Raw genomic sequence first — 24,783 nt, forward strand, 5'->3', positions numbered from 1 at the left:
ACCACCAAGCATGTGACCGTGATGTATCCTATCGGGTAAGAGAGAGCCAGTGACCACACAATTGCCGAATGTCTCCTGTTCAACCACTTAATACATCTGGCCTTAGCAGGACTTTTGAGACTGTGATGGGCACTTCTTTGATAATTTCATCCCTCAGAAGGAAGCTGCGAAAAGTTAATATACAGCAGATTTTCATTACATGTCAAAAATAATTACAAAGACAGTATTTTCAAACAACACAAAACAAACCTAAAGTCTTCCCTCTTTGAAAGACAGGTGTTCGGATGGTATCGTAAAGGATAGGCTAGGCTCGTTCTAAGTGAAAGACTGAACAAATAGAAATTATTTGCTGATGGTATCTTCATTCCCTGGGTCATGGTGGACAACCTCTTTTGCTTAGCCCTCACTCTACTAAGATGCAGCAACTTCTCGAGGCTTTCTGATATTCAAGGACACTGGTCAAGGACATTTTCAGATTTGGGTAACGGGCTGAATGGGTGAGTGGGTTTAGCACTAATTTTCCCTGGGATTCATTCTTCCCAGGACCATGCTATTCCAGGCTCCCACCTTTATTTCTCCAAACCCAAGATGGCAGAGGTGAGGCAGGGACCCTCTCCATGAACAGACAGGATGGGCAGGAGGTTGCTGAGGCCTTCACTGGGGAGCAAAACTTTATCAGCTCTGTCCTGGCCTCTTCCATTGAGCAAGGCACCTTCAAGCCTTTCGTGTCCTAGACATGCAGACACCTTCCTGAAGTCTTGTCTTGGGACAAGATTTTCTCTTGGTAGCCTTGGTCATCCAACCTGAGTTTTTGGGGCCTTTTCCTGTCCCTTCCCCCTTACCAAAAGTTCTCAGAAGACAAAACCCTGGTTTTCCTCAAGTCTAATTTCAAAGCAGAAAGTGTTCATGTCGCAAGCATTTTCCATCTCATTGTATCAGTTTCATGATGACAATGTCACATTTGGTTCTGAACCTGCCCCAGGCTAATCCAGCTGTATAGGACAAATTACCCAGGGTGGAGAATGTAAGTCAGCTCGAGTGGGGTCCTCCAGCGAGAACCTCTTAGCACAGTTAGATAATGTAGGCACTTAAAGCGCGAGGTCCAAGCGACTTGACACAGTCATTCCAGAGCCACCTCTGAAAGGTCCTTCAAAGGTCTCCCTCTTGGAATGTCTCAAGTACCATTCCCCACCCCCACCTAGACATCAGGATGGCCACGCAGAAATTCCTCCTGCACCACCCGGAAATGACGTGTCAGCTCCACACAGCCTCCATATGGCTGGTTCAGTCTCACGTCACTGGCAGTGTGGACTCCTGCTCTGATCTAGGCATTTCTGGGTCCATACAGAACTCCACCTTTTGCTTGCATGACGTTTTTAAGCCTTACCATGATTTTGTTAAGCCTTACAAATGATTTACCCAGGTGTTTACCCCTCATAAAAAAGAATCTTTGAGTTTTTTGTTGTTGTTCTTTTTCTCTTCTAAAAGAAAGAAAGAAAGAAAGAAAGAAAGAAAGAAAGAAAGAAAGAAAGAAAAAAGAAAAGAAAGAAACCACTGTTCTCCATGCTTATGAGAGTGCCACAATATGACAAAATTTGTCCACTCGTTCACAGCAGTGGTAAATTATTTCAGAGCACCCAAGTGATTTTTCTCCCTTTAAGAGAAAACAAAATAAAGAGGGGACCAAAGGAGGAGGGAGGGAAAGAATGTGCTCTAAGAAAATGTAGATCTTTCCAGCAAAAGAAGCTTCTGCTGACCAAGGCCCAAAGAGTGAGTGGGAGCCCAGAAGGTGCATCATGGGAAGTGGAGTGAGCACTTCATTCAGTTGCCTTAATTTTTATTCAGTTTCCAATCATCTGACTGATATTGCCAACATCTTTACAACATACAAATAAATCTTTTATCAACCAGAATATATACTGAAGGAATTCTTTCCCCATCCCTATTCCCTGTGGGAACTTAAAGAAAGAAAGAAAGAATGAAAGAAAGAAAGAAAGAAAGAAAGAAAGAAAGAAAGAAAACAAAACAACAAAACAAACAAAAAAAAAAACACAAAACAAACAAAAATATACCCCTCCCATCCACCCATTCCCTAAGCCAGTAAAGCAATGACAACAGCACCTTGACATTGTTTTAATTCCAACGCTATCAGAAGTTAAAAGCAGTAAAACAGATAATAGTACTAACAAGAACGAAGATACTTACTGTCTAAAATGTAAACGGAATGTTTTGGTTCAAATTTTTGTTGGTTTTTTTTTTTTTTTTTTGTCTGTTTTCTGAAAGAGGACAGTTTATTATCAATTCACAATTAAAGCAGCATGCAATTTATTATTATTTTTTTTAAACTTTTTACGTTTTCAATTCTTGGCAACGGCAACAAACCACAACATTATCGAGGAATGAAATGCAGACTTTTTAAAGTTGTGCGCAAAATGACTGTTTCCCTTCTGGTCATGGATATGTCCAATAAATAGATTGTAGAACCACTGTACTGTATAAACTTCATTTATACATGCAGTTCATAAAATTATTTTTTCTTAACTGAATAATTTACCCTGTTATGTATATATACAAATAGATAATTTTTGTCTCAATATAATCTATACAACATCAATCCACTATCTTCCCCTTTTAATGGTCAATGTACATACACAGGAAGTGTCTATCCTTATGAATCGCCAGCCAATTCTCTTTTTGCTATCCATGGTGAGGGCCCGCACGTACGACTGGGTAGTTCGGCACTGGGAGTTCCAATGCCTTTTGTCTATGCCCCTGCAGCCCTCCTTTGTGTAACCCATGGGATTGCACTTGGTCTCGTAGAAGTACTGCTTCAGTTGGCCTTTCGATACAGGGACTTTTTCAAGGACGGTGACCGTCCCGCCCGACATGTCCACTGCAGTCTTTTTATCTGCCGCTGTCACCCACTCGCTAATGCTGTCGCACACGCTCAGCTCCCCGCGGCGGGCAGGGTCAGAGTGGCGCCGGACCCTCATAGACATGTTTGCAGCATCCAGGTAATTTTTGTATTCCTCAAGCAGAAAGAGGAGAGGAGGCTCCAAAGGCACTTGACTACTGAGCATCACCCTGGAAGTGTATAAGTCCGCGTCCTTATTGTTTTCTTCATTGGGTCGACCTTTCTGGTCCTCGTCCAACAGCTCTTCTATCACGTGTTCAAAAGTGTCAGCCAAGGATGTCAGGCCTCTCGACCCTGCCTTGGGCCCGTTCACGCTCTCCAGAGTCCCATGGGTCCGCACACCTGGGTAGGCCAAGCTGCCTTGTCCTCGGCCGTTGGCTTCTTTCATGGGGGCAGCCTTCATGCAACCGAAGTATGAAATAACCATAGTAAGGAAAAGGATGGTCATCACTCTTCTCACCTGGTGGAGCTGCAGGGAAAAAACAGAAACAGGACACAGAGCCGGTTAGCACTTTCTTTCGCAGGGATGCGCTGTGGCCATCGGACTGTGATTCCAGGCCATTCTGCGGGGGCAAGGATTTTATGCACTGGTGATGAACTCTAGTTGCATCAGACACACGTTAGCGTCAGTCGTGTGCTCTGTGTGGCGTTTACACCCAAGGTTAGATGGCTTCTACATAAGTGAAAAAAACTGTGGCTGCAAGTTCTCCCTTACCAACTTACAAAGTTTAATTTTTAATGATCTCTGCTCAGGCTGTCACAAGAAACACAAAATCAGAAATGTTACTAGGCAACAACTCCAAGTGTAATAGTAATTTTTTTTCAAGTTAGCAACATGGTCCTATTGCGGGAGCTGTGTGACAGGAACAGCAGTGGCCTGAGGGGTCTGTGGGGGCCTTTCCGGCTGTGTGATATCTAGGTATGAAGAGCACTGTAAAACAGAAGTCGGGGAGCTGTAAGGAGCCTTTTACATGGACTTTTTTTTCCCCTCCCATAATCTATTAGGACAAAGCATAAAGATAATCCCATCAAGCCATCCCGCTTTACAGATAAGGAACCAAAGGCCACCGAGGACTTGCTTCCCGTCCTGAAGAAAGTTTATGTCCTGAAGAAAGTTTACATTAGAACTCGGGGCTCCCAACTTTAGCTTCAATGTTTTCCTAGTACACCTGGGTGGTCACTACTGAAAATGTTCTGCTTATTTCCAAACACAAATCATTTTCTACACGTTGATTTTAATGGTGTGTCTATACCTGGGGCTGATGTCATGAAAACAATGTGTCTGCTTAAAAGAGCACTGAAAAAGTCAGCATTAAAAAGGCAATGAAGTCAATGTCAAATGCCTCCCATATGCGGATCCACGTTTATCTCCACTAACTCTGAGCCCCTCACCCCTTTGACTTTTCTGGCTCATGTACAGAGCCATCCAAGCAAGCTCAGCTTCTCCTTTTATTAGAAATGTGGTCCTGTGAGTAAGAGTATGTGAGAGAGCTCAGAGTTTATCATAACTTTAAAAGGCTGAGTGGCGTTTTGCACATTGTGGAATAGGCAGCGAGCACTTCTTTCTGTGCTTTTGAAGTTTTCTGGGAAGTCCCTTAACGGCACACCACAAAATTAATCTTTTCCTGTTTGCCAGAGGGTTGCTATACTCTAAATCTGGCTCTACATCTATAAGCAGGCTCTGGGAAGCCAATTAGAATGGAAGAACAAACAAAATGAAAACATACCTATAGACCGACCCAAGGTTACCGTCAGATGGTGAAGGACTTCAGAATCACTTACCTGAAGCACTGGGTCTCTTAGCAAGAAAGAGAAGCATCCCTGGGCTCCGACACTCTAACTATTCCTACTTCTCAGTCCTGGAGCAAGGACTTACAAAAAGACACACATGTGTCTAACCACTAGGGAAAAGGACTGTTTTTCTGTCCATATGAAGTGTCACTGAACAGGAAGACAACCTACCTCCAGTTAATAGGTCATACTTCAGCAATGGCTAAAAATTCTGGCATTGAAAAGCAAATGTTTCTCTTCTCCACTTTCATAAGAGATCACATTTTCTACCACTAAGGGGCTATTACCATCCCCAAACACCCACAAATTTCTTTGTGGATTCACTCTCACTATATACAAATAGCAAGCACGCTCAGAGCCGTTTGGAGCGCACAATGGCCAGAGTCAGAAGTGCACACTGGTTTGAATAAACCACAGATATCTATTCTGCTAACACCTGAACTTTTTGTGAATGTTCTGGATTCTGCACCATCAAAGAAATGTATCCTCCAAGGAGGTTTCTATTCCTGGCAGGCAGTATTTACACCATTGAATGAAAACCTTTTCTCCTGATGTTCCCAGTCCAAGTTAAAACAACCCAAGGGGCACCTCAAATGTAGGTCGATGAAAGAATGCAAATATAGAATATTTTACTCCAGTCATCCATATCACTCTGGTAGAGATTTGCTGTGATCAGCAATCTTTTAATGCCATATTTCATCAAGTCTAAGATACCAGCATTATAAAACACATCATTTTATGTACCACTAAGAAATAAAAAATGCAGCCAATTAAAGCATTGCTTTCTTTATCACTTGGAAATATTATTGTACACTTACTGAAGAGTTCTTTTAGACTTATTCAGACACATTTTATCATATACAATTTTTCTGCATATGTAACAAAAGTAAGCAAACTAAATTGGTTAAGGCGATGACAACTATACGATGACTCCTACATGGCAACAATAACAATACAATAACATCAGCTATAAGACACAACTTCAGAGATATTACAAATATGAATGACAAACTGTGATTCTAGAATTAATGAAATGGAGTAAGTTTCATAAATATTTACTAAATGCCCACATGAGCCGCTTAAAATGGCCCAAGGTACTGAGGCATCTTCAACTACAGAGTTGGGAAATTGTTTTATTATCATTACCACAGATAGGAGGCTTTTAATGATATACCTTTTTCCATACTTGGCTTAGAGAAGTTTACCCTGCCTTTCACTGGTCTCCTCTTTATGTTAGTAACTTTTTGGTTCCAAAAGTGGTACTTTATGTATCATTTTATTAGCAGTTCCATAAACAAATATTTCAGAGGACGAAATGGTATCTGAGTAAATATAACTTGGCTTTCATCCTGAAGCCCAAACAGTGGCATCCCTCAAAGCGGAACATCTGCACAGATTCAGTTAAATTAAGTATCTGGTGCTAAAGCCCAGCCCCCTTTGCCAGCCCTGACCCCAGTGACACTTCTAGGATGCTCACTGCCTACTCCCAAGGCCTTGTAAGTGCATCCAGCACCAAACTCAATACCTTTTGTGGAAACAATATTACTTCCTAACTTGTCTGTTTCTGACAGTGATTTCTTAATACTTTGGACCACCCAGGGTGGAGGCTAGGAATCTTGGAATCAAGTTTGACCATACATTTTGGGTATGGTCTTCAAATCCGATCAGTGAAGAAGTCCTGCTCATTTTTCCTTTACAACATTTCTCCTGTCCATCCCTTTTCCTCCGTCCCGCTGCCGCCATCTTGGTTCAGCTCTCACCATCTCAATGTCCCCCTGATGCACTTTACGTCCTTTCTGCTCCATTCAACTATGATGATCACTGCCTGACCAACCACTCACCTTATCTTTCTCTCTCAAAAACTTGCAATAGCATTTTCATTCCATTAGATACCATCTAACAACTTCTTTTACCTGGTATCACACCCTTCAAAATCTGGCCTCACCGTTACTCACCTCTACTCTGATCAGGCCAGAATCCTTGGAGCTGTATATACATTATTGCCTGGAAGTGACCTGTTCCATTCTTCTGGCAAACTTTTTTCTGTCTGATTAAATCTCACTTATCATCCTTCATACCACAGTTCAAGCATCAGATCATACATGCCACCTTCTCTAATGTCCTCCTTCTCTTCTAAAATTTGCATCTTATAGCTCATTGAGTATTCTCATATCCCTACTTGCTTGTTAACTAACAGTGTTTGCTAACCATAGTCAGCCTTCAGTTAGATGATAGGCTCTCTGAGGGAATGAATCATGTCTGACTACCTCACCCCTGCAATTAATGGTCAACATAGAATAATATAATAGTTCTCAGTAAAAACTTACTGATGGGCTTACTAAACCATTAGAAAAGGCAGTATTAACCTTTCATGGGAAGGCTTTCCATTTGGAAAGCACAAGTGAACTCAATGGAATTATTTGGTCAAGTGCAGGCCATGCTAAGCCCAAATTAAAAGCTCGAAGGGATCTGATAGATGGCAATTATCAGTCATGAAGAATCTCTTTAGCTTCTCTAACAGAGTAAAGCCTTACTTGACTAATTTCTAAAAAGAAAATAACACTATATCATACAAACTCCTCCTGTCACTTGTGTAGCCCTGTTCCTAACAGAAGACTTAGAAAAGTAGCCAGTGATAATAATAATCACAGTGAAACTTGGATTTTTAGTATTTCAACTGCCTTTTTGGCTGTTAACCTCTTTAATGAGTAATTTTATATACTGTATTAGGAAATCCTAACAATAAGTAAGAGCTTCCATGACAATTCCTAACATTTTAGCCCTTTGGATGTGTCTTTATTACACAAAAGATAAAGAGGCTGTGTAATACTCCTAAGTAGATTGTCAGTCTATATATCTGTTTCTACATAATAAATTCACCGGTGCTAATTCTGCTCCAAGGCTCACAACAATCAACCCAATCACATCTATAAAACGCTAGGAAGGATTGTTTGTAGCCCCATTCTCAAAAAATTAAATATAGTACACAGGGCTAAAAAGAAAATTGACAAAATAGAAGTAAAGTTTAGTTTTAAGTATGACTCATGAGTCTTAAACATTCAACTAGATGAATATCCATGACAGCATGCTGTAGTAATAACATTTGTCTAAAAGATGATAGAGCATTCACAAGCATGATCTAATTTGATTGTTACAAGGAGATAAGCCAGGTATTATTATCCACATTTCACAGATGAGACCACTATGGTTCAGAGAGGTTAACAGGTTACCTCTTCACCCAAGTTTTTACTATCAGGACGTGCTGCCAGTTTTAGGATATTTAACTGCAGGGAGAAGACAGGCTATGCTACAAAGGGTGGTCAAAGAAGGAGCTTATACAACACAGCCATAGTTTTCTGTAGCTGTGCGTATCCTGGAGCCCAGCTTTCTAAAGGCAGCACCAGTGAGATACTACTTTGCAGTTCTGGACTAATCATGACCTAAAAGTCCCTTCAACTTTAAGGCCTGATTATTTCAGTAGATGAAATTTCAGACAACATGGTCTTCCTCTAAAGGAAAGCTATGCAAAAATATAGGCATGATAGAATGATGTTTCTATGGCCAAAGTTAAGAAGGAAAACCAAACAGTAATATGGGTAATTCAGGCACAAAGGAGAAAAAAATGCGAAGTGTTCCCTATTCCCCAGTCCCTTAGGGTTATGTCTATGACATGTAATCAAAGAAAATAGTTTAAAGATATGGTTGCTCATCTTAGTCGTATAAGCAACAAGGATGATGGTAATGTTGAAGAAATTATCAATATTTAATTCCTAACATATATGATGCAAACCTATTAAGAGACCACCTTAATGCAATCTTTCAAATCAATATAAATAATCTTCGATTTGTATCCAGTTTCACTAAATGCATTTATTAGCCTTTGTTCATTCATCACACATGGAATCTACTTTCAAATCTTATAGTCTAGAAGAAAAGTAGGATATGTATGTAAGTAACTAAAACAGAAAAGTAGAAACAACCCAGGAAAAGAAAAAATTCTATAAAGAGAAAGAGGTTACTTCCAGTTAGAGAAGGAAGTATGCTTTGTGAAGAGGAAGGCAAAGGATAGGGAAGATTTAGACGTGTTCAGAAAAGACACCAATGGATGGATGGAGTCTTGGTTAAAGGCACAGAGTACATTTCTGGAGAGAAGAGCTCTGGAAAGGAATAGTGAGAAAGAAGAGTGAGTGACTCTCAGATTCCAGAAAGCTCTGAGGGTGATGCTAGAGAGTTCGGACCCTGCCTTATAGGCATGAAAGAGCCAGTGAGAGTTTCTGAGCAGGGAAACGCTTCCAGAAGCCCCATTTATCACCAGATACAGGAGGGCCTAAAAGAACGATAGACTGGAAGAGACAATTCATTGATTTTCTTAGTGGCCATTGAGCTTTAAAAATAAATACTGAGTAGTTACTTAAGTGTGAGATTGGGGTTAAGGGCTTAGGTATATCTTTTAACTTAATTCATTTATTTCTATTTTCTATTTATTTATTTTTAGGCTGAAGGGAGTTACAAAAGAAGGGGTTAGAGAGAAGTGTGCAGAAATGAGTGCTAACCATGGGGTCATGTCTGGTTTGGCTGAAAGAACACCATGGAAGAAGGTAGAGGGAAGGCAGGAATCGAAACTCATTCCAATTATAATTACACTGAACTTGGATTCCACTGCTCAGCACTTTTAATTCAAAGATCTCCAAACACTTTGCAAATGTTAACTAATTAAGACTCATAGGACCCTAGAGGTACAGGTAACTATAATTATCCACCTTTCGTACAGGAGGAAAGAGGACCAGAGTTTTTAATCAACTCATCCACTCACTGTGGTTCCCCTGATAGAACAAGGTTAGAACCTCAGATTCCAAAGGAAAACTAGGCCTTCAACTACAGAGACTAGTTTCTTTCATCCCTCTGCATTATTTTCCCATTAGGTATACACTGCTTAGCTGAGAAGAATTAAAAACAAATAAACAAACAAACAACAACAATAAAACTTCACATTCCTCAAGGAAAATAACTGGCAGTTGGAATCCATAAATAAAATAAGGATGGGGCTGGGGCTAATGATCATGACAGATGCTCACCTACTTGCCTGAAAGACCAATTAACTGAAACTAATAAATATTTTAGTAAATGAAATCTGATAATGCAGGTTTTCCTAAGCTTTGAAGGAACTGCCTTAGGTCTTGGGTGGGGGGAGCTCAGTCAGTTAAGCGTCCAACTTTGGCTCAGGTCATGATCTTGTGGTTTGTGGGTTCAAGCCCCGCATCAGGCTCTGTGCTGACAGCTCAGAGTCTGGAGCCTGCTTCGGATTCTGGTTCTCTTTCTCTCTCTCTGCCCCTCCCCGCTCACACTCTTCTGTCTCTCTATATCAAAAAATAAACATTAAAAAATTTTTTATTAAAAAAAATGTAGGTTTTGGGGCTCCTGGGTGGCTCAGCTGGTTAAATGTCAGACTCTGATTTTGGCTCAGGTCATGATCTCATGGTTCATGGGATTGAACCTGGTGTTAGGCACCAGAGAAATTGCTGGTTCTTAGAGACCCAGAAAAATACAATACATGTAATTATCATGACAAAAAGTATATTCCTCCGAATTATTAACTTGATAGATAAATTTATATATATCTTTGATACAAAGCAAAATATCTCTGGTCCTCTATTAACCTCCTCTATTCCATACCCTATCCTTGAAAAAGCAAACACGCTTCTACTGGTCAGAGATCTCCTTCACCCAAGAGTAAAACTAGACCATATTCTCCATTAGGAAGGATAGGGATGGGTATTCTCCTCCGAATTACCACAATTTGTACAAGACCTTGTACCAACTAGGTTCCCACACATGCTGAATGACTCTATTCCCTTTGTGCTGGTAATATTTGCATAGTATTTAGGGAAGTGAAATTAAAGTAAGAACAGCAAGTCTTAAAATGAGCTGGAATGAATTTTGGAATAAGGGATAGAACAAGAACCAGGTCTGGGCAGAAAACACCCCACTTGCCGTTCCAGTCCCAGGCACAGCTGCCACCACGATCCAAAGGTTTTTGTTTTTTTGTTTTGTTTTGTTTTTTTTAACATTTATTCATCTTTGGGGGGGGGGGGGAGCAGAGAGAGAGGGAGACACAGAATCTGAAGCAGGATCCAGGCTCTGAGCTGTCAGCACAGAGCCCGATGCGGGACCCAAACTCACTGGCTGCGAGATCATGACCTGAGCCAAAGCCGGACGCTTAACCGACTGAGCCACCCAGGCGCCCACGATCCAAAGGTTTTTAAGTGCCTCCAACACTGCTGCCCCAAGAAACCTACTGTTCGACTATAACCAAGGAAGACTCCCTGAAAGCCAGAGCCACCCACAGCTGGCAGTCCTATCCATGGCTGCCCTCTTCCTTCACCGCCACAGAGTAATATCGCCCACACAGTGCACACCTCTATAATAAAGTCTCAAACATACACAAGCCACTTGCCTATCAAATGAATAGGTGGCCAAAAATTTTGCTTTTTAAAATATGTTTTCAAACTGTTTTTTAAATTTTTTTTTTTCAACGTTTATTTATTTTTGGGACAGAGAGAGACAGAGCATGAATGGGGGAGGGGCAGAGAGAGAGGGAGACACAGAATCGGAAACAGGCTCCAGGCTCTGAGCCATCAGCCCAGAGCCCGACGCGGGGCTCGAACTCACGGACCGCGAGATCGTGACCTGGCTGAAGTTGGACGCTTAACTGACTGCGCCACCCAGGCGCCCCTTCAAACTGTTTTTTAAATTATAAGAACAAAATGGCAGGCAACATTCAATTAAAAAGCCTAACCTCTTTAATCCTTCTCCCCTCCCTCCTTTCCCCACTTCCTTCCCTCCCTCCTTCCTTCCTTCCTTCCTTCCTTCCTTCCTTCCTTCAAATGTTCATTGGGGCGCCTGGGTGGCTCAGTTGGTTGAGCACTGGACTCTTGATTTGGCTCAAGTCATGATCTCATGGTTTGTGGGATCGAGCCCTGCGTGGGGCTTCACACTGAGCATGGAGCCTGCTTGGGATTCTGTCTCCCTCTGCCTCCTCCCCTACTCACACTCTCACTCTCTCTCTAAAAAAGAAATTAAGAAAAAAAAAAAAAAAACATGTATCTTTGGGGGAGGGGCAGAAGAGAGCAAGACAAGAGAATCTGAATAGGCCCCACCGCTGTCAGTGAAAGCCTGAGGCAGGGCTTGAACTCACAAACCCTGACATCATGACCTGAGCTGAGGTCGGACACTCAACTGACTGAGCCACCCAAGCGCCCCAGGATTGTTTTCTTTAGATTTTCAGGTGAGATTTGTTTATAATAAACTGAAGTTCAGATTTAACAATATTCTAACTATTATTTTTTTGCTTTTTAAATTTTTTATTTTAATGCCAGTTAGTTAACATACAGTGTTGTATTAGTTTCAAGTATACAACATAGTAGTTCAACAATTCCATACCTCACCCAGTGCTCACCGCGACAAGTGCACTCCTTAATCCCCATCACTTATTTAACCCATCCCCCTACCTCTCTCCTCTCTGGTGACTGTCAGTTTGTTTTCTGTAATTAAGAGTCTGTTCCTCGATTTGTCTCTCTCTCCCTTTTATCCCCTCTTTATTTGTTCTGTTTCTTAAATTCCACATGAGTGAAATCATATGCTTTTGTCTTTCTCTGAATAATATTCTTCTAACTATTAAATTGCGAAAAATAACGCATTATCAAATTCCCGTACATGGTAGACAGTAATGTTCATTATGATATTATCTAACAGGTTCTGCTAAGTTTCAGTGACCCACTTTGCAAGGAAGGACATGAAAAAATTAAACGAAACCTTGCTTCTCAAAGTGAGATGGATGGGCCAGTAGCATTAGCATCACCAAGGCACTTCAAAGAAATGAAGAATCTCAGCTTCCCTTCCTCCATCCCTTCCACCCTGTTGACTAAAACAGAATATGCACATTGACAAGATTCATATACTTCAAGGCGGTTCATTAAAGTTGAGAAACACTGGACTCTGATAAAGAGAGAGGAAGCTACTTACGATAAGGAAATGAAAGGGTTAAAGTCAACTTAAGTATTTTGGTACATTCTGAGCATGCCATGGGCTTACTCACCATCTCTCCTCCTTGGCTCAACTTGTTTTATTGGAACATTTATTATGTAGGAAAATATTTTTGCTTTTGTAATGGTATTAAATAAATCTGGGTTCCCTTCATGTCAACTTGCTTTTCCACTATTGTGTTTGTACAAAAAAGCACAGGATACCTATAAACATGATTGACTGAATGAGAATTTATATTGTACTACCGATCTAAATCTGAACTCCCACTCAATCACTAATTTTTATCTCAATGCTACAAAGCAAGTACAAGCATAATTGGCCTCCCTGATCACTTACAAAGGCTAACATCACTCACTCAATCAGAATCAAACTGGAAATGATACAAACAGCACTAGCAGGTGATAGATTTCAACACACATTAATATTTCTTTCATCCAGGTTTCTGATGGTGAAACAGAGACAGAGGCAGGGAAAACTGATTCACTCACTCAATGAAGATTTATTTCTAGGCCTGTCCTAAAGCTAACAGATCTAGCTAACTCCTACTACCTAACTCCTAAATAAATCTCCCCCCACACAAAAAAAACACAGCAGCAGTGGCAGCAACAACAAAACCTTAAAACATATGATTGTATCAAGCATCCAAACCCCTGTTCAACCCTAATCCATCTCTACTTCAGTAAGGTACCCAGCAGGCAACTCAATTTCTCAGTTGGGTTCCAACAATTGGGATCATTTGCCTCAAGACTAAAGGAGCCAAAATGACCAAAAAGAAAAGAAAACAAAACAAAAAGTTAGCTTTCTAAAGAAAAGTATAAACATTTTTTTGAGTTACAAGGACATCATCATCAGGGAGTTGATAGGGTGGTTTCATAAATAGAACTGGAGACAGCTTCACTGTTTAGGTTTTTTACAAAGGATTGCAAAGACAGCTAGTTCCCGAACACCAAGTCACCAAGTCACCAGTACGGACACACATGACTCATACTGGGAATGCTGATAGTGTTGCTGTTAAATCATCTGATGCTGAGTGGGGCTGAGATGTCACAGAACCCTCTTTTCCCAGGCAGAATCCTAAGTATTACTGGGTTCCATCTTGAGCCCCACACAGTACAGATGTGAACACAGCTGAGGGACAGCCTCCTCCAAATTACAAACATGGTGCACCTGCTAACAGGGGATGTTGTGAAAGCACAGCAGAGCACTGTCTTCTAAGTTCCTGGACCCAGGAATAAACATGCCCTGGGCTTAAAGAAAGTGCAAGGGTGATGTAACGGTAGTCTTTGTCCCTAAGGGGAGAGCATGCAGTGGTAATGCTCTCAAGCCAGAGGATAAAGGGAATCCCCTTTTAAGAAAGAAGTGTGCCAGGGACGCCTGGGTGGCTCAGTCAGTTAAGCATCCGACTTCGGCTCAGGTCATGATCTCATGGTTCGTGGGTTGGAGCCCTGCATCGGGCTATGTGCTGACAGCTCAGAGCCTGGAGCCTGCTTCGGATTCTGTGTCTCCCTCTCTCTCTCCCCCTCCCCAACTCACGCTCTGCCTCCCTCTGTCTCAAAAATAAATAAACATTAAAAAAAAAATTTTTTTTAAAGAAAGAAATGTGCCATAATGTGGAAATTGAGCACAAGCCAGAACAATTACAATTAAAAAAAAAAAGAAAGAGAGAGAGAGAGAGAGAAAGAAAGTTAAGACCAGTCTGTTCTATTTCAGTCTCTTTCCCCAGAATTGGAAACTTCAAATCAACAGGTTGCTTGTAAGGTGCTGCTGGACACTTTGTGGAGTTCCTACAATGAGACGTTATGGCGCTTTTGACAGCTGTGAGCCAACGCCCACTAGACACACACACACTCGTAATGGACCCCAGAGCTGTGGTAAAGGCATGCCCTTCTCAGTTTTTCCACAGATGGTGCTCCTGAAATTTTCCACAGCCAATGTATTCCTGTGGTTAATTAGTTATCTGAGTGAATTCCATCACAGAATATCTGTTCATAATTAGACCATCTTAGGTCCAAACTGGAAGCCTTCAATGTCATTACTTCAGAAGGGGTAAAATGGGAACAGGACAGATGAGTCTCACCTGATGAAGAGCCTCTCACTCTAGATTAGAGCCTATCCTCTGAGCTACGACAGAGAACATTAATTTTTAAAAAGCAAGAGGTGAAAAATAGGTGGAGGAAGAAACTGGACAGATAAGGTGCCCCTAGAACAAAAGGCTAGCATTCCCTTTAAAACCACTAGCAGGAGATCCTAGGGGAAAGATGAAATTAGCAAGAGAACGCCATTAGCTCTCTGTTGCTCACCTTTATGAGACCATTTTCAGGAATCAGTTTGTTAAATTCCACTGAAGCGCAAATGTACACACCGCAGCCCTTCTTCTAGGTTGCTGAGTCATACCATACAGAAGTGTGTGGGCAGATGCCAAAACATGTGTGGACACGCAGCCCTTTCTGTAGAAACTCAACGTTCCAAGCATTAACAAGGATTAACCTTTTGCACACGAGGAGAAAACTGGTGGGTCCACACATTCAGCTGTCCTTCAGGTTATTTTTGCATCTAACTCTACAATTTCTTTTAATTACTTATTGTAAAGCATAAGAAAGTGCTCATTATTTGTAGCTTAATGCAGGAGCAAAAATTATTGTGTATGTTCCCCTGCCCACTGCCCTACCCCAGCCCCCAACTCTTCTAAGTGTCCCTGTTCATTTGAATTGCACAAGCAAGCCAGTTTCTGGGTCCTGCGCATAATGAGCCATGTGGACCCTATTCAAGAAACTGGCCATGTTCCAGAGCTACTATAAAATACAAGGAAAATATTAACATCTCAGATGACAAAAGATCCATATGGCTGGTCAGAAAATATCCACATTGCTTAAGCCAATAGAGTGTACCTATATGGAAACATTCAATTCTGTTCCATGAGCATCAGGACTGTGAGAACATCTGTTTGTCTCCATTCCTTTTCACTAAACATTGATTCCAACAGAATACATGCAAACTCAGACACCAATATATTTAATCTAAGCAAGAGGACTAGGGATGTGTTTTTACATCGTATCTGTAAGTAAACACTGGAGCGCCTGGGTGGCTCAGTCAGTTAAGCATCCTACTTTGGCTCAGGTCATGATCTCGAGGTTCATGAGTTCGAGCCCTGCGTCAGGCTCTGTGCTGAAGGCTCAGAGACTGGATCCTGCTTCAGATTCTGTGTCTCCCTCTCTCTGCCCCTACCCTGCTCACACTCTGTCTCTCCCTCTCTCAAATAAATAAATAAATAAATAAATAAATAAATAAATAAAATCATATATATATATAAATTATATATATTATATACATACCTATAATACATATATGTACTATATATATGTAAACACAGTATTGTATATGTATGTATTATATACATACATACATACATATAACATATATATATGTACTATATATATATATGTAAACACAGTATTGGTGGTAGTGGTGCGTATGGAGAGAGGGAGGGGATTTTGGAAGAAGCTGTGGGCAGATGAATAAGTAATACCAATCTTCTCTTTTTGTTTTTTTTTTTAATTTTTTTTTTTTTAACGTTTATTTATTCTGGAGACAGAGAGAGACAGAGCATGAAGGGGGGAGGGGCAGAGAGAGAGAGGACACAGAATTGGAAGCAGGCTCCAGGCTCTGAGCCATCAGCCCAGAGCCTGATGCGGGGCTCGAACTCACGGACCGCGAGAACGTGACCCGGGCTGAAGTCGGACGTTCAACCGACTGAGCCACCCAGGCGCCCCTCAATCTTCTCTTTGTATAAAAATAATTAAAAATAATAGCTAACATTTACGAGCTGCAAGGTAGATAACTGAGTTATCCATAGCTTACAGCTAAGAAAACTGAGTCTCAGAGAAGTTCAATAAATTGCCTAAAGCCACATGCCCAGCATGTGGTAGAAATGGAATGTGAACCAGAACTGGCTTGCATGCTTCTTTCCATATGGGGTTAGATGTGGATGTGGTGTCTTATATTTTGAGGGAGGTCTATTTGGCAGAGTTGGCCTGCAGACCTGAAGCATCAATTTCTCATTTATTTAAGCAAAGCCCTCTATGATCATTCCTGATAAGCAGTTTATTCACACACTGATTCCACAAACGTTGACTATAACTCTAATGTTTCTTCTTTCCTATCTCTTTCCCATATTGAATAATTTCCTCAGGTGTCAATCATACATGCATCATTTACAGGGCACAGGGTCAATACTATGCACAGAGGTAATTTGTTTGAAATGTCAGAACATTTCCCCCTGAGAAGATCTCACTGGGCCTGGAACAGAACCACATGCTTTGCAGATCAGTAACTGCCACTGCCAAACACTCCTGGGTCAATTTCATTGAGTAAAAATGATTTCAATCAAGACTTAAGTGCCAATGTGTCTTAAAACAAAAAACAGGGGCGCCTGGTGGCTCAGTTGGTTACGTGTCTGACTCTTGATTTTGGCTCAGGTCATGATCCCAAAGTTGTGGGATCTGGCCCTGCATTGGGTTCCATGCTGAGCACGGAGCCTGCTTAGGATTCTCTGTCTCTGTCTCTCTCTCCCTCTCTCTCTCTCTGCCCTTCTTCCCCTCTCTTGCTCTAAAATAAAAACAAAAAAAAACACAAAGCCTTGTGACATAAAATCTTTCTTTTTAGTACCTCAACCTAATCCCCTCAAAGTCTAGAAGCCTCATTCCTTAGGCCACCCTACTTGTGACTCATGCCCTGGTCCTCAAGACCATGATACTCAAGAACAGAGCTGAGGGGCTGAGATGGGAGCGAAAAAAAGGTATGGCAGGACAATCTCAAATTTATTGTCAAGTAGTTCATACAATGAGTTATGGCCAAAAAGACAACAGAACAGATGGTCCAACATGGACAGAGCAGCAGCCTCTGAGAGTGTACCCACAAGAGCAATCAAGTCAAAACGGCCAAAGGAACAAAGGTCATGGGGTGGAGAACCCACACAAGTTCCTTGCCTCCAAATAGTGCCCAAGGGCCCTTGGCATCGACAACAATGGCAAAGTGGACCCAAGAGCCACACTGAGTTGACAGAAAACATACGCCTAAGATGACATCCCGAGTGTGTGTGGCAGGGTGGATGATGATGGCACAATAAAACAGAATATGCTTCTGACCGTAGTCAGCCCCTGGATGAGAACAGGCTTCTAGAGAAGCAGCTGCAAGGAGCCTGAGAACAAAACTGGAAATGCCTCTTGTGGAAGCTTTTGGGTATTAACAACAGAAAACGTGTATTTGTCAGTGGTGTGTCAGCTAGCTTCTGGCACGCCCCCCTTGTGCCCAGAAAAGGTTTCTTGGGTAGGCCAGATAAAGTTATCCCTGCAACTCTCCAAGTGCAACTAGGCCAGAGAGAGGAAGAGGAGTGGCTTTCCCTTTGAAAGTATCCCCCCAAAAATTCTATGAAAAAGCAGAATACCTGTTTGAATGGACTAACCATTCTGCCAGGCTCCTTTTACCACGCATTTTTGTGCAGTGGAACTAACGGGAATTTTCTTTTTCTAAATATAGCACACTGTCCGCCGAGAAAAAGAAGACTAAGAATCAGTGTTTCCAATGAGAATGGTAGAGTCATGTGAACATGACCTGGAATGTGGAGATGTTATCTAAGCTATAAAGCCTGTGTTTTCACATGATGCCCTATTTGTATGATGCAGGAAACTGCCTGGAAACTTCACTTTACATAAGTCTAGCAATGCTGTGTCATAGTTCGACGTGTACATTGTACTCCACCAGTTTTCATTTCTCTTAGAGAGTATTAATTACTCAATTATAAATCTTCAGGAAAGTGCAAAATCATTACTCAAAAGTGCATCCCCTTGGGTGTGAAAGTTCCAGGTTCAGCAAGACTGTCTGTGATTTGGGATGTACCTCTGGAACTCTGTACCTTGAGATAAGGCTAACAGCTGCAAAATGAGCATGGAAAGCCTGGTGCGCAGTGTGTTGTGTTGGAACAATCTCCTTTTCTGTTCCAGTAAACACTGTTGTGGTCTTTAGATCTACCATTGCCAGTTAGGTGAATAATGACCACGTGCTCAAAATTCCATTGCAAGAATTTCTGCTGGTGGCAATGTGGGTCAGTTCTGTGTGTGTGTGCCACCAGAGCTGGCAGAAGCCCATGGCCATGGTGAAGTGTTATTTCCACTGTCTGCACCACATCTTGGAACTGTGCAATATTCCCGCCACAAACCAGGGGCAAGGTCAGAGGTAGAGACCTCACTTAGAAGTTCACATTCCATTTTGCATCTTTCAGATTGACACACACTCTGCCGGTGAGGCTATAAAGAAACAGCCACTCTCATACATTGATGGTGGGAATAGAAAAAGTTCAAGCCCTTTGCAGGGCACTTAGGCATTATCTATCAAAATTATAAATGGATTTTCCTGCTGATCCAGCAATTTCATTTCTGAGAATAAACGTACATATACAGGTAGGTGCACATGTACAAAATGAATAGCCAAGGTTGGTAACTGCAAAAAGGCATATAATAGCAAAAATACGAGAGGTTGAGAAATTTCCAGTTACAGTAAAACAGATAAACTATACTGGATACTTACAAGAGAATCCACACAACTGTAAAGAACAAGTTAGCTGCCTACATACTGAAATATAAAGCTCTGTGAAATATATTGATAAGTGATAAAAGCAAGGTGCAGAACAGTGTACATATATGGCATACTACTTTTTGTTCAAAAAATGAGGGAAAATAGGGGCACCTGGCTGGCTCAGTCAGAAGAGCATGTGACTCTCGACCTTGGGGTCATGAGTTTGAGTCCCCCAAATAGGATGTAGAAATTACTTAAATACTTTAAAAAATGGGGGGAAATAACAATACATTCATATTTACTTATATTTCCATAAAACATACTATGAAGAATTCACCTGAGACCAGTACAAATGCTGATCTATAGATGGTATGTGTTGGATGAGGAACCTGAGGTGAACAAGACACTTCAATGTAGACTTATTTAATATTAGTTTGATTTTGAATCATGTAAGTAAATTAACTATCAAAAAATTAAATTTGGGGCACCTGGGCATTTCGGTCAGTTGAGTGACCAATTCTTGATTTCCGCTCAGGTCATGATTTCACAGTTTCTGGGATGTTGGACTCGGTGCAGGTGGCATGGAGTCTACCTGGTATTTCCTCCCTCTCTTTCTCTCTCTGCCCTTCTCCCGCATGCTTTCTCTCTCTCTCAAAATACATAGACAAACATTTTTTTTAAATAAAATTAAAACTAACCAAATTTTTAAAAAAGTTTAACCTAGTCTTCACTTTTGACACAAATGACTCTCCTACACTGCCTGGGTGCAAGAGACACTCAAGAAATTTACACAAGTTCCTTTGCTATGTCCCAGTAGTGACTAAAATCAAGAAGTCCGTTAAATGCCATCTCAATTTCTGGGACATTTCTTGGAAGAAACCAGTACAAGATGGGACAGTTAGTTATAGAGAATAGTCTCTAGGGCTAAGGAATGAAGACCTGAGTTCTGGGCCTGCCTTCCCACCTGTTATTAAGTTGACCCCATGAAATGGCTGATAATTGGCCACTCTTTAACCAACAAATTGGGCTAATTCATGGGGAAATCTTCATGGACCTTGAAGGTCCCTGAATTCCCATGAACCTTGAAGGACCCTGTCAGCTCTGTGGTAACGAGGAGGATAAGGAATCTCACCCTGCCTGACTCACAGCGTCATGCCAAGGATCATCAACACAAGGAAAAGAGTTTTATAAACCGTAAAGAGCAATTGTACAAAGAAATGTTGTTAAACACACCACCAGCCGGAGGGGTGACCATAGACAAACATAGGAGGGGAACAAGACCCATTGCCAAGAGTCTCTGAGACACTGAGATGGTGGAGGGGAGAGGAAATCTCCAAAAAAAGTCTCAAGATGTAAACAGAAAGCAAGAGCAGGCTGACAAAGACAGACTTGAAGAGGAAGGCATGTGGTTAAATGACTCCATATGTGGTCATCTGCAAATACATATACTGCAAATTCCATAAACCTAACAGGGAAATTAGGGAGACATGACATATCTGAGGGCAAACTTTAAGGATACAGGCTTGAATATATGAATGACAGATCAATGTTGAATGAATGATCCAAAAGGATGGCCCTTATCCATAGTGATCAGTATAGTTGTTGGAGACAGGTGCCTGTCACCACAGGTGAAATTAGGCCTCCAACTTTCTTCCAAAATCAGATGCAAACTTCAAACACTTCTGAAAATACTCCCTAAGAGACCTTTTACCCCAAATTTAGAAACTGAATGAAAAACCATGCTTTATAAAGGCAAAAAAAAAAAAAAAAAAAAGAAAAAAAAAAGAAAAAGGACAAAAAAAAAAAGCTTCTCATCTCCATATGTGCAGTCATCTGGAAAGCAGATCTCCCATTAAACGGATGGTCAAAGCTGCATCACAATGCTAAACTAATCAGGAAAATCCAAGGGTGGCTTTCCACACCCTCCTGAAGTGCAACATTCCTAGAGGCAGGAAATAACCACAGGAAGTTCACTGGAGGTGCTGTACTTGGTACAGCTACCTAGAGACATGGTGAAACACCAGAAGGCTATGTGGAACTCAGAAAGAAGAAAGTAAAGAATTCTTTTCTATTTTTGGTTAAGGCAGACCCTGTGCAGGATGCCTGGCTCCAGCTGGGTCTTAGTAGTTTAAACGGTGCAATGCATTCTGGGACCACCTCTTAATGAAATGGATCTCAACTTTAGGCCATTCTGAGGAGTTGCAATGCCTCTTTGAGTCGAATACAATGTCCTTCCACCTCCAGCTTCGTTTCACAGCAGTCCATGATTCTTTAGAGAAATTTCTCTAGTAGGCTTACTAACCTATATTATTTCAAGTCAGAGTCTCTTCTTGCATAAGAACCTTAAACTATCTCTGAGTAAGAATACATTATATACATTTTAATGATTCATTTATTTATTCGGCAAAGGTTATTAAAAACTCACTGACTTTAGACATATTTTGCTTAAGGAAAATAATTTTCAAGGCTGCTTCATGTAAAGTGGAAATGATCAATCTAGCAACTCTTACTTTTTTGTAAGTAAGCTCTACGCCCAATGTAGGGCTTGAACTTATGACCTCAAGATCAAGAGTCAAATGCTCTACTCACTGAGCCAGCCAGGAGCCCCGCAACTTGATAACTCTTAATGGAGTCTTCAAGTGACTGAATGCTAACTTTAAACTCACTGACTTTTATGTAAAACAAGAAAATCAGAGATCTATGGACCAGAGGTGGGTGCACTCTCAGCGGTCAGTAGCTTTCAAGGAAGTGTTTCAGTGTTACCCCAACTGGTCAATTTCACACAGTTAATCACTTAGAGGTTCACAAGATCAAAAACAGTTCTTAAAAAATGTTAATGAGCTGACACCTCCAAGGTACACATTCAGGGTCAGGGATTCAAGCTCACGTTTCATCCGCCGAGCTCTGGTCATATCATTGAAGCGAAAGGTCATAACCAGCTGCGTTTCTGTCATCCCTCACGTGAAGAAAACTCAGTGGTAGACCATGATTATTCCATGAGGAAAAAACCCCACAAATATTTTTAAAGCTCCATGTCTGCCTTTTCTCCCTTCAGAGCCACCAAGGTCATCCTCCCTTCTGTGGTTGGGTTATCCTTGAAAGCCTTTCATGGGGTCGTGTCAAACTCACAGCTTAGGAGAACTGTGACTTAGCCTTCTCCTAAAATTTGCTTTTTAACCTTTTGTTACCTAACAGTCTCTGAGCACAGACACCAGGGACACCAAGATGAATGAGATAGAATCCTTGCCTTTGGGGACTTCACTGTTAGAGAGGGAATGGGGAATAGACTAGACCCATATTAAGTCAACAACTATAGTTCAATGTAGAATATGCTGTCATTGACATAAGCCCAAGGGCAGTCCCGAAAGAGGGAATGAACAAGGGAGGGGGGAGGGGGACAGAGAAGAGGAGGCTATTGGCCCAGGTTTTTGTTCATTATAGACCATATCGTGTAGAACAAAAAGATTACATTATCTGGTCTGCTTAACTTCTTATTACCTACAAGCCACAAAGCAAGAAAAGTACCCAAGAAGAGTTCAATGGTGGTGAGCTTTTGGAGCATGTAAGCTGGAAATCAAGACTCATTTATGGCTACTTACCTAGAAATGATTTCCCATTCCCAGTGCTTGCCTAGCTGAACATGACAATGGCGAAGCCTTTATCTTTTCCATGTGGGAAAGAAATGTTGACTTATTTAGTAAGTGCCTCTGGCGCCACCTACAATGTTTATGCCCATCAATCAGCCATGTGCTGTGGTTGAACTAAGACAATGTAGGACACACAGTTTTTGCTTTCAAAGGGTTTACAATTTTAACTGTAGAATTAACTAACCAGAATTAAAATAAAAATTTTTAAAGACTAAAATACATGAGGGAAAAAAATCTAACTTATAAGACAGCTGTTTTGGGAAAAGGACCCTATCTCATTCAACTCTGAAAAACATTACCATTTATCCAACTTCTTACTTAACAGTTCATATTCGGGGTAATCATACATCCTCCCTTTGGGATTCTGAATTGAGAACAGAATAGAAACACGCTGCCAAGTGGGAATCAAAATACAGAGTCAGGTTAGCAAAGCTGGGTTAGAAAACATGGTGGGGTCTATTTCCTATTGCCTCAAATAAAGGCAGGAAAATGAGAACCGAGAGTGCAGAGGTTTGGGCAGGGCCTGCAAGAAGCCAGCCTTCCAAATATTGCTTACTGCATGACGGCTAGAACCCCAAGAACCTACAAATTCGGATGTGGTGGTCCCACAGAGGAGCAGGAGGTCCCACAAGGGAGCAGTGGGCTCAATTTCACTGCAGCAGTCCATTGCTTTGGTTTATACACTGGAGACACTCCAGTAGAGAACAGATTCAGTAAGGTCCCATCAATCAGATTAATTGCTTCTCACAGAAAGGAGCAAGTAAGGGGACAAGAGTAGGACCCAGAATGATCCTCCGATCTGAACCCTTCTCTTGTGCATTTTAGAAAGCAGACACGCTTGTGGAATCACAGGGTGAGGCAAAATATCTCCCTCAATATTACTCAAGGCATGAAGAATTTAAGCCACTTGTCCACGATCATAGCTCTAGTCAGTGGTGGACCTGGAATCCAACTCCATCTCTCAAGCTATGTCTTGAAGAATGAGTAAGATTTAGATGGAAGAGAGTCATGAATAAACAAATTAGACTCCAAAGATTACAGCAAAACAGTCTTGGTCTCATCAAGTTTGGTACAAAGTGAAGCAAATTTAGGCAGGAAGCGTGTTAACAAGGTTTTAAATAAGTCGTCTACGGTGCTATTTAGGGTTGGAAAGTGCCAACAGTAACACAGTGACTGAAATTCATTAAGCACTTACTATGCCAAACACTGTTCTAAGCACTTTACGAGTGTTAACACATTTAATCCCTACAACTACCCTGTTAAAAGGCTGAGGAACAGGCAGCTGAAATAATGTGTACAAGGTCACACTTCTAGTAAGTGGAATCCAACTTGATCATTGAGCTGGGGAATACTGTTCCAGGTCTTCTGCTCTCATATGGACGTTTCTGAGAAAATATCTTTCGAGTCAGAAAATATCTTCAACAGGCCTCCCATCTCAAAGCCTCTGAACTTCTGATTATTTACAAGGCCTCAAATCCCTTCTAACCATGGACTAATCCACATATTTGGACAACGAAGTAAATGATAAGTCTCTCTAAATCACAGGATATTCAATTTATTTGCCTTTTAGTTCAGCAATTCTTAAACTTTCCTGCACACAGGAACCACCTGTGGGAGTTTCTAAACATAATATATGTCTGGGTTCTGTTCCAAACCTACAAATCTCAGGGACTAGCACCTGATATCTGTTTGTTGTTGTTGTTGTTGTTGTTGTTTGCTTTTTTCCAGTTTCAAAGGTAATTTTGATGATCACCATGTTTGGGAAGCTGGCTATACATTATGTTCTCCAATGGTTCACTTACCAGGAACCTCAGCTTT

The 24,783-nt window shown here is 41.3% G+C and overlaps 1 protein-coding gene across 1 annotated transcript; it reads right to left on the reverse strand.

The window, feature by feature from the left end:
- Nucleotides 1–2,117: 2,117 nt before the first annotated feature.
- Nucleotides 2,118–15,378, reverse strand: BDNF (brain derived neurotrophic factor). Its single transcript, XM_045484826.1, is given in 2 exon segments — nt 2,118–3,383; nt 15,049–15,378. Coding segments are annotated over 2 exon segments (990 nt in total). The 5' UTR covers nt 15,274–15,378; the 3' UTR covers nt 2,118–2,618.
- Nucleotides 15,379–24,783: the final 9,405 nt, after the last annotated feature.

The sequence above is a fragment of the Leopardus geoffroyi genome, chromosome D1 (genome assembly GCF_018350155.1).
Source record: "Leopardus geoffroyi isolate Oge1 chromosome D1, O.geoffroyi_Oge1_pat1.0, whole genome shotgun sequence".
Classification (NCBI taxonomy): domain Eukaryota; kingdom Metazoa; phylum Chordata; class Mammalia; order Carnivora; family Felidae; genus Leopardus; species Leopardus geoffroyi.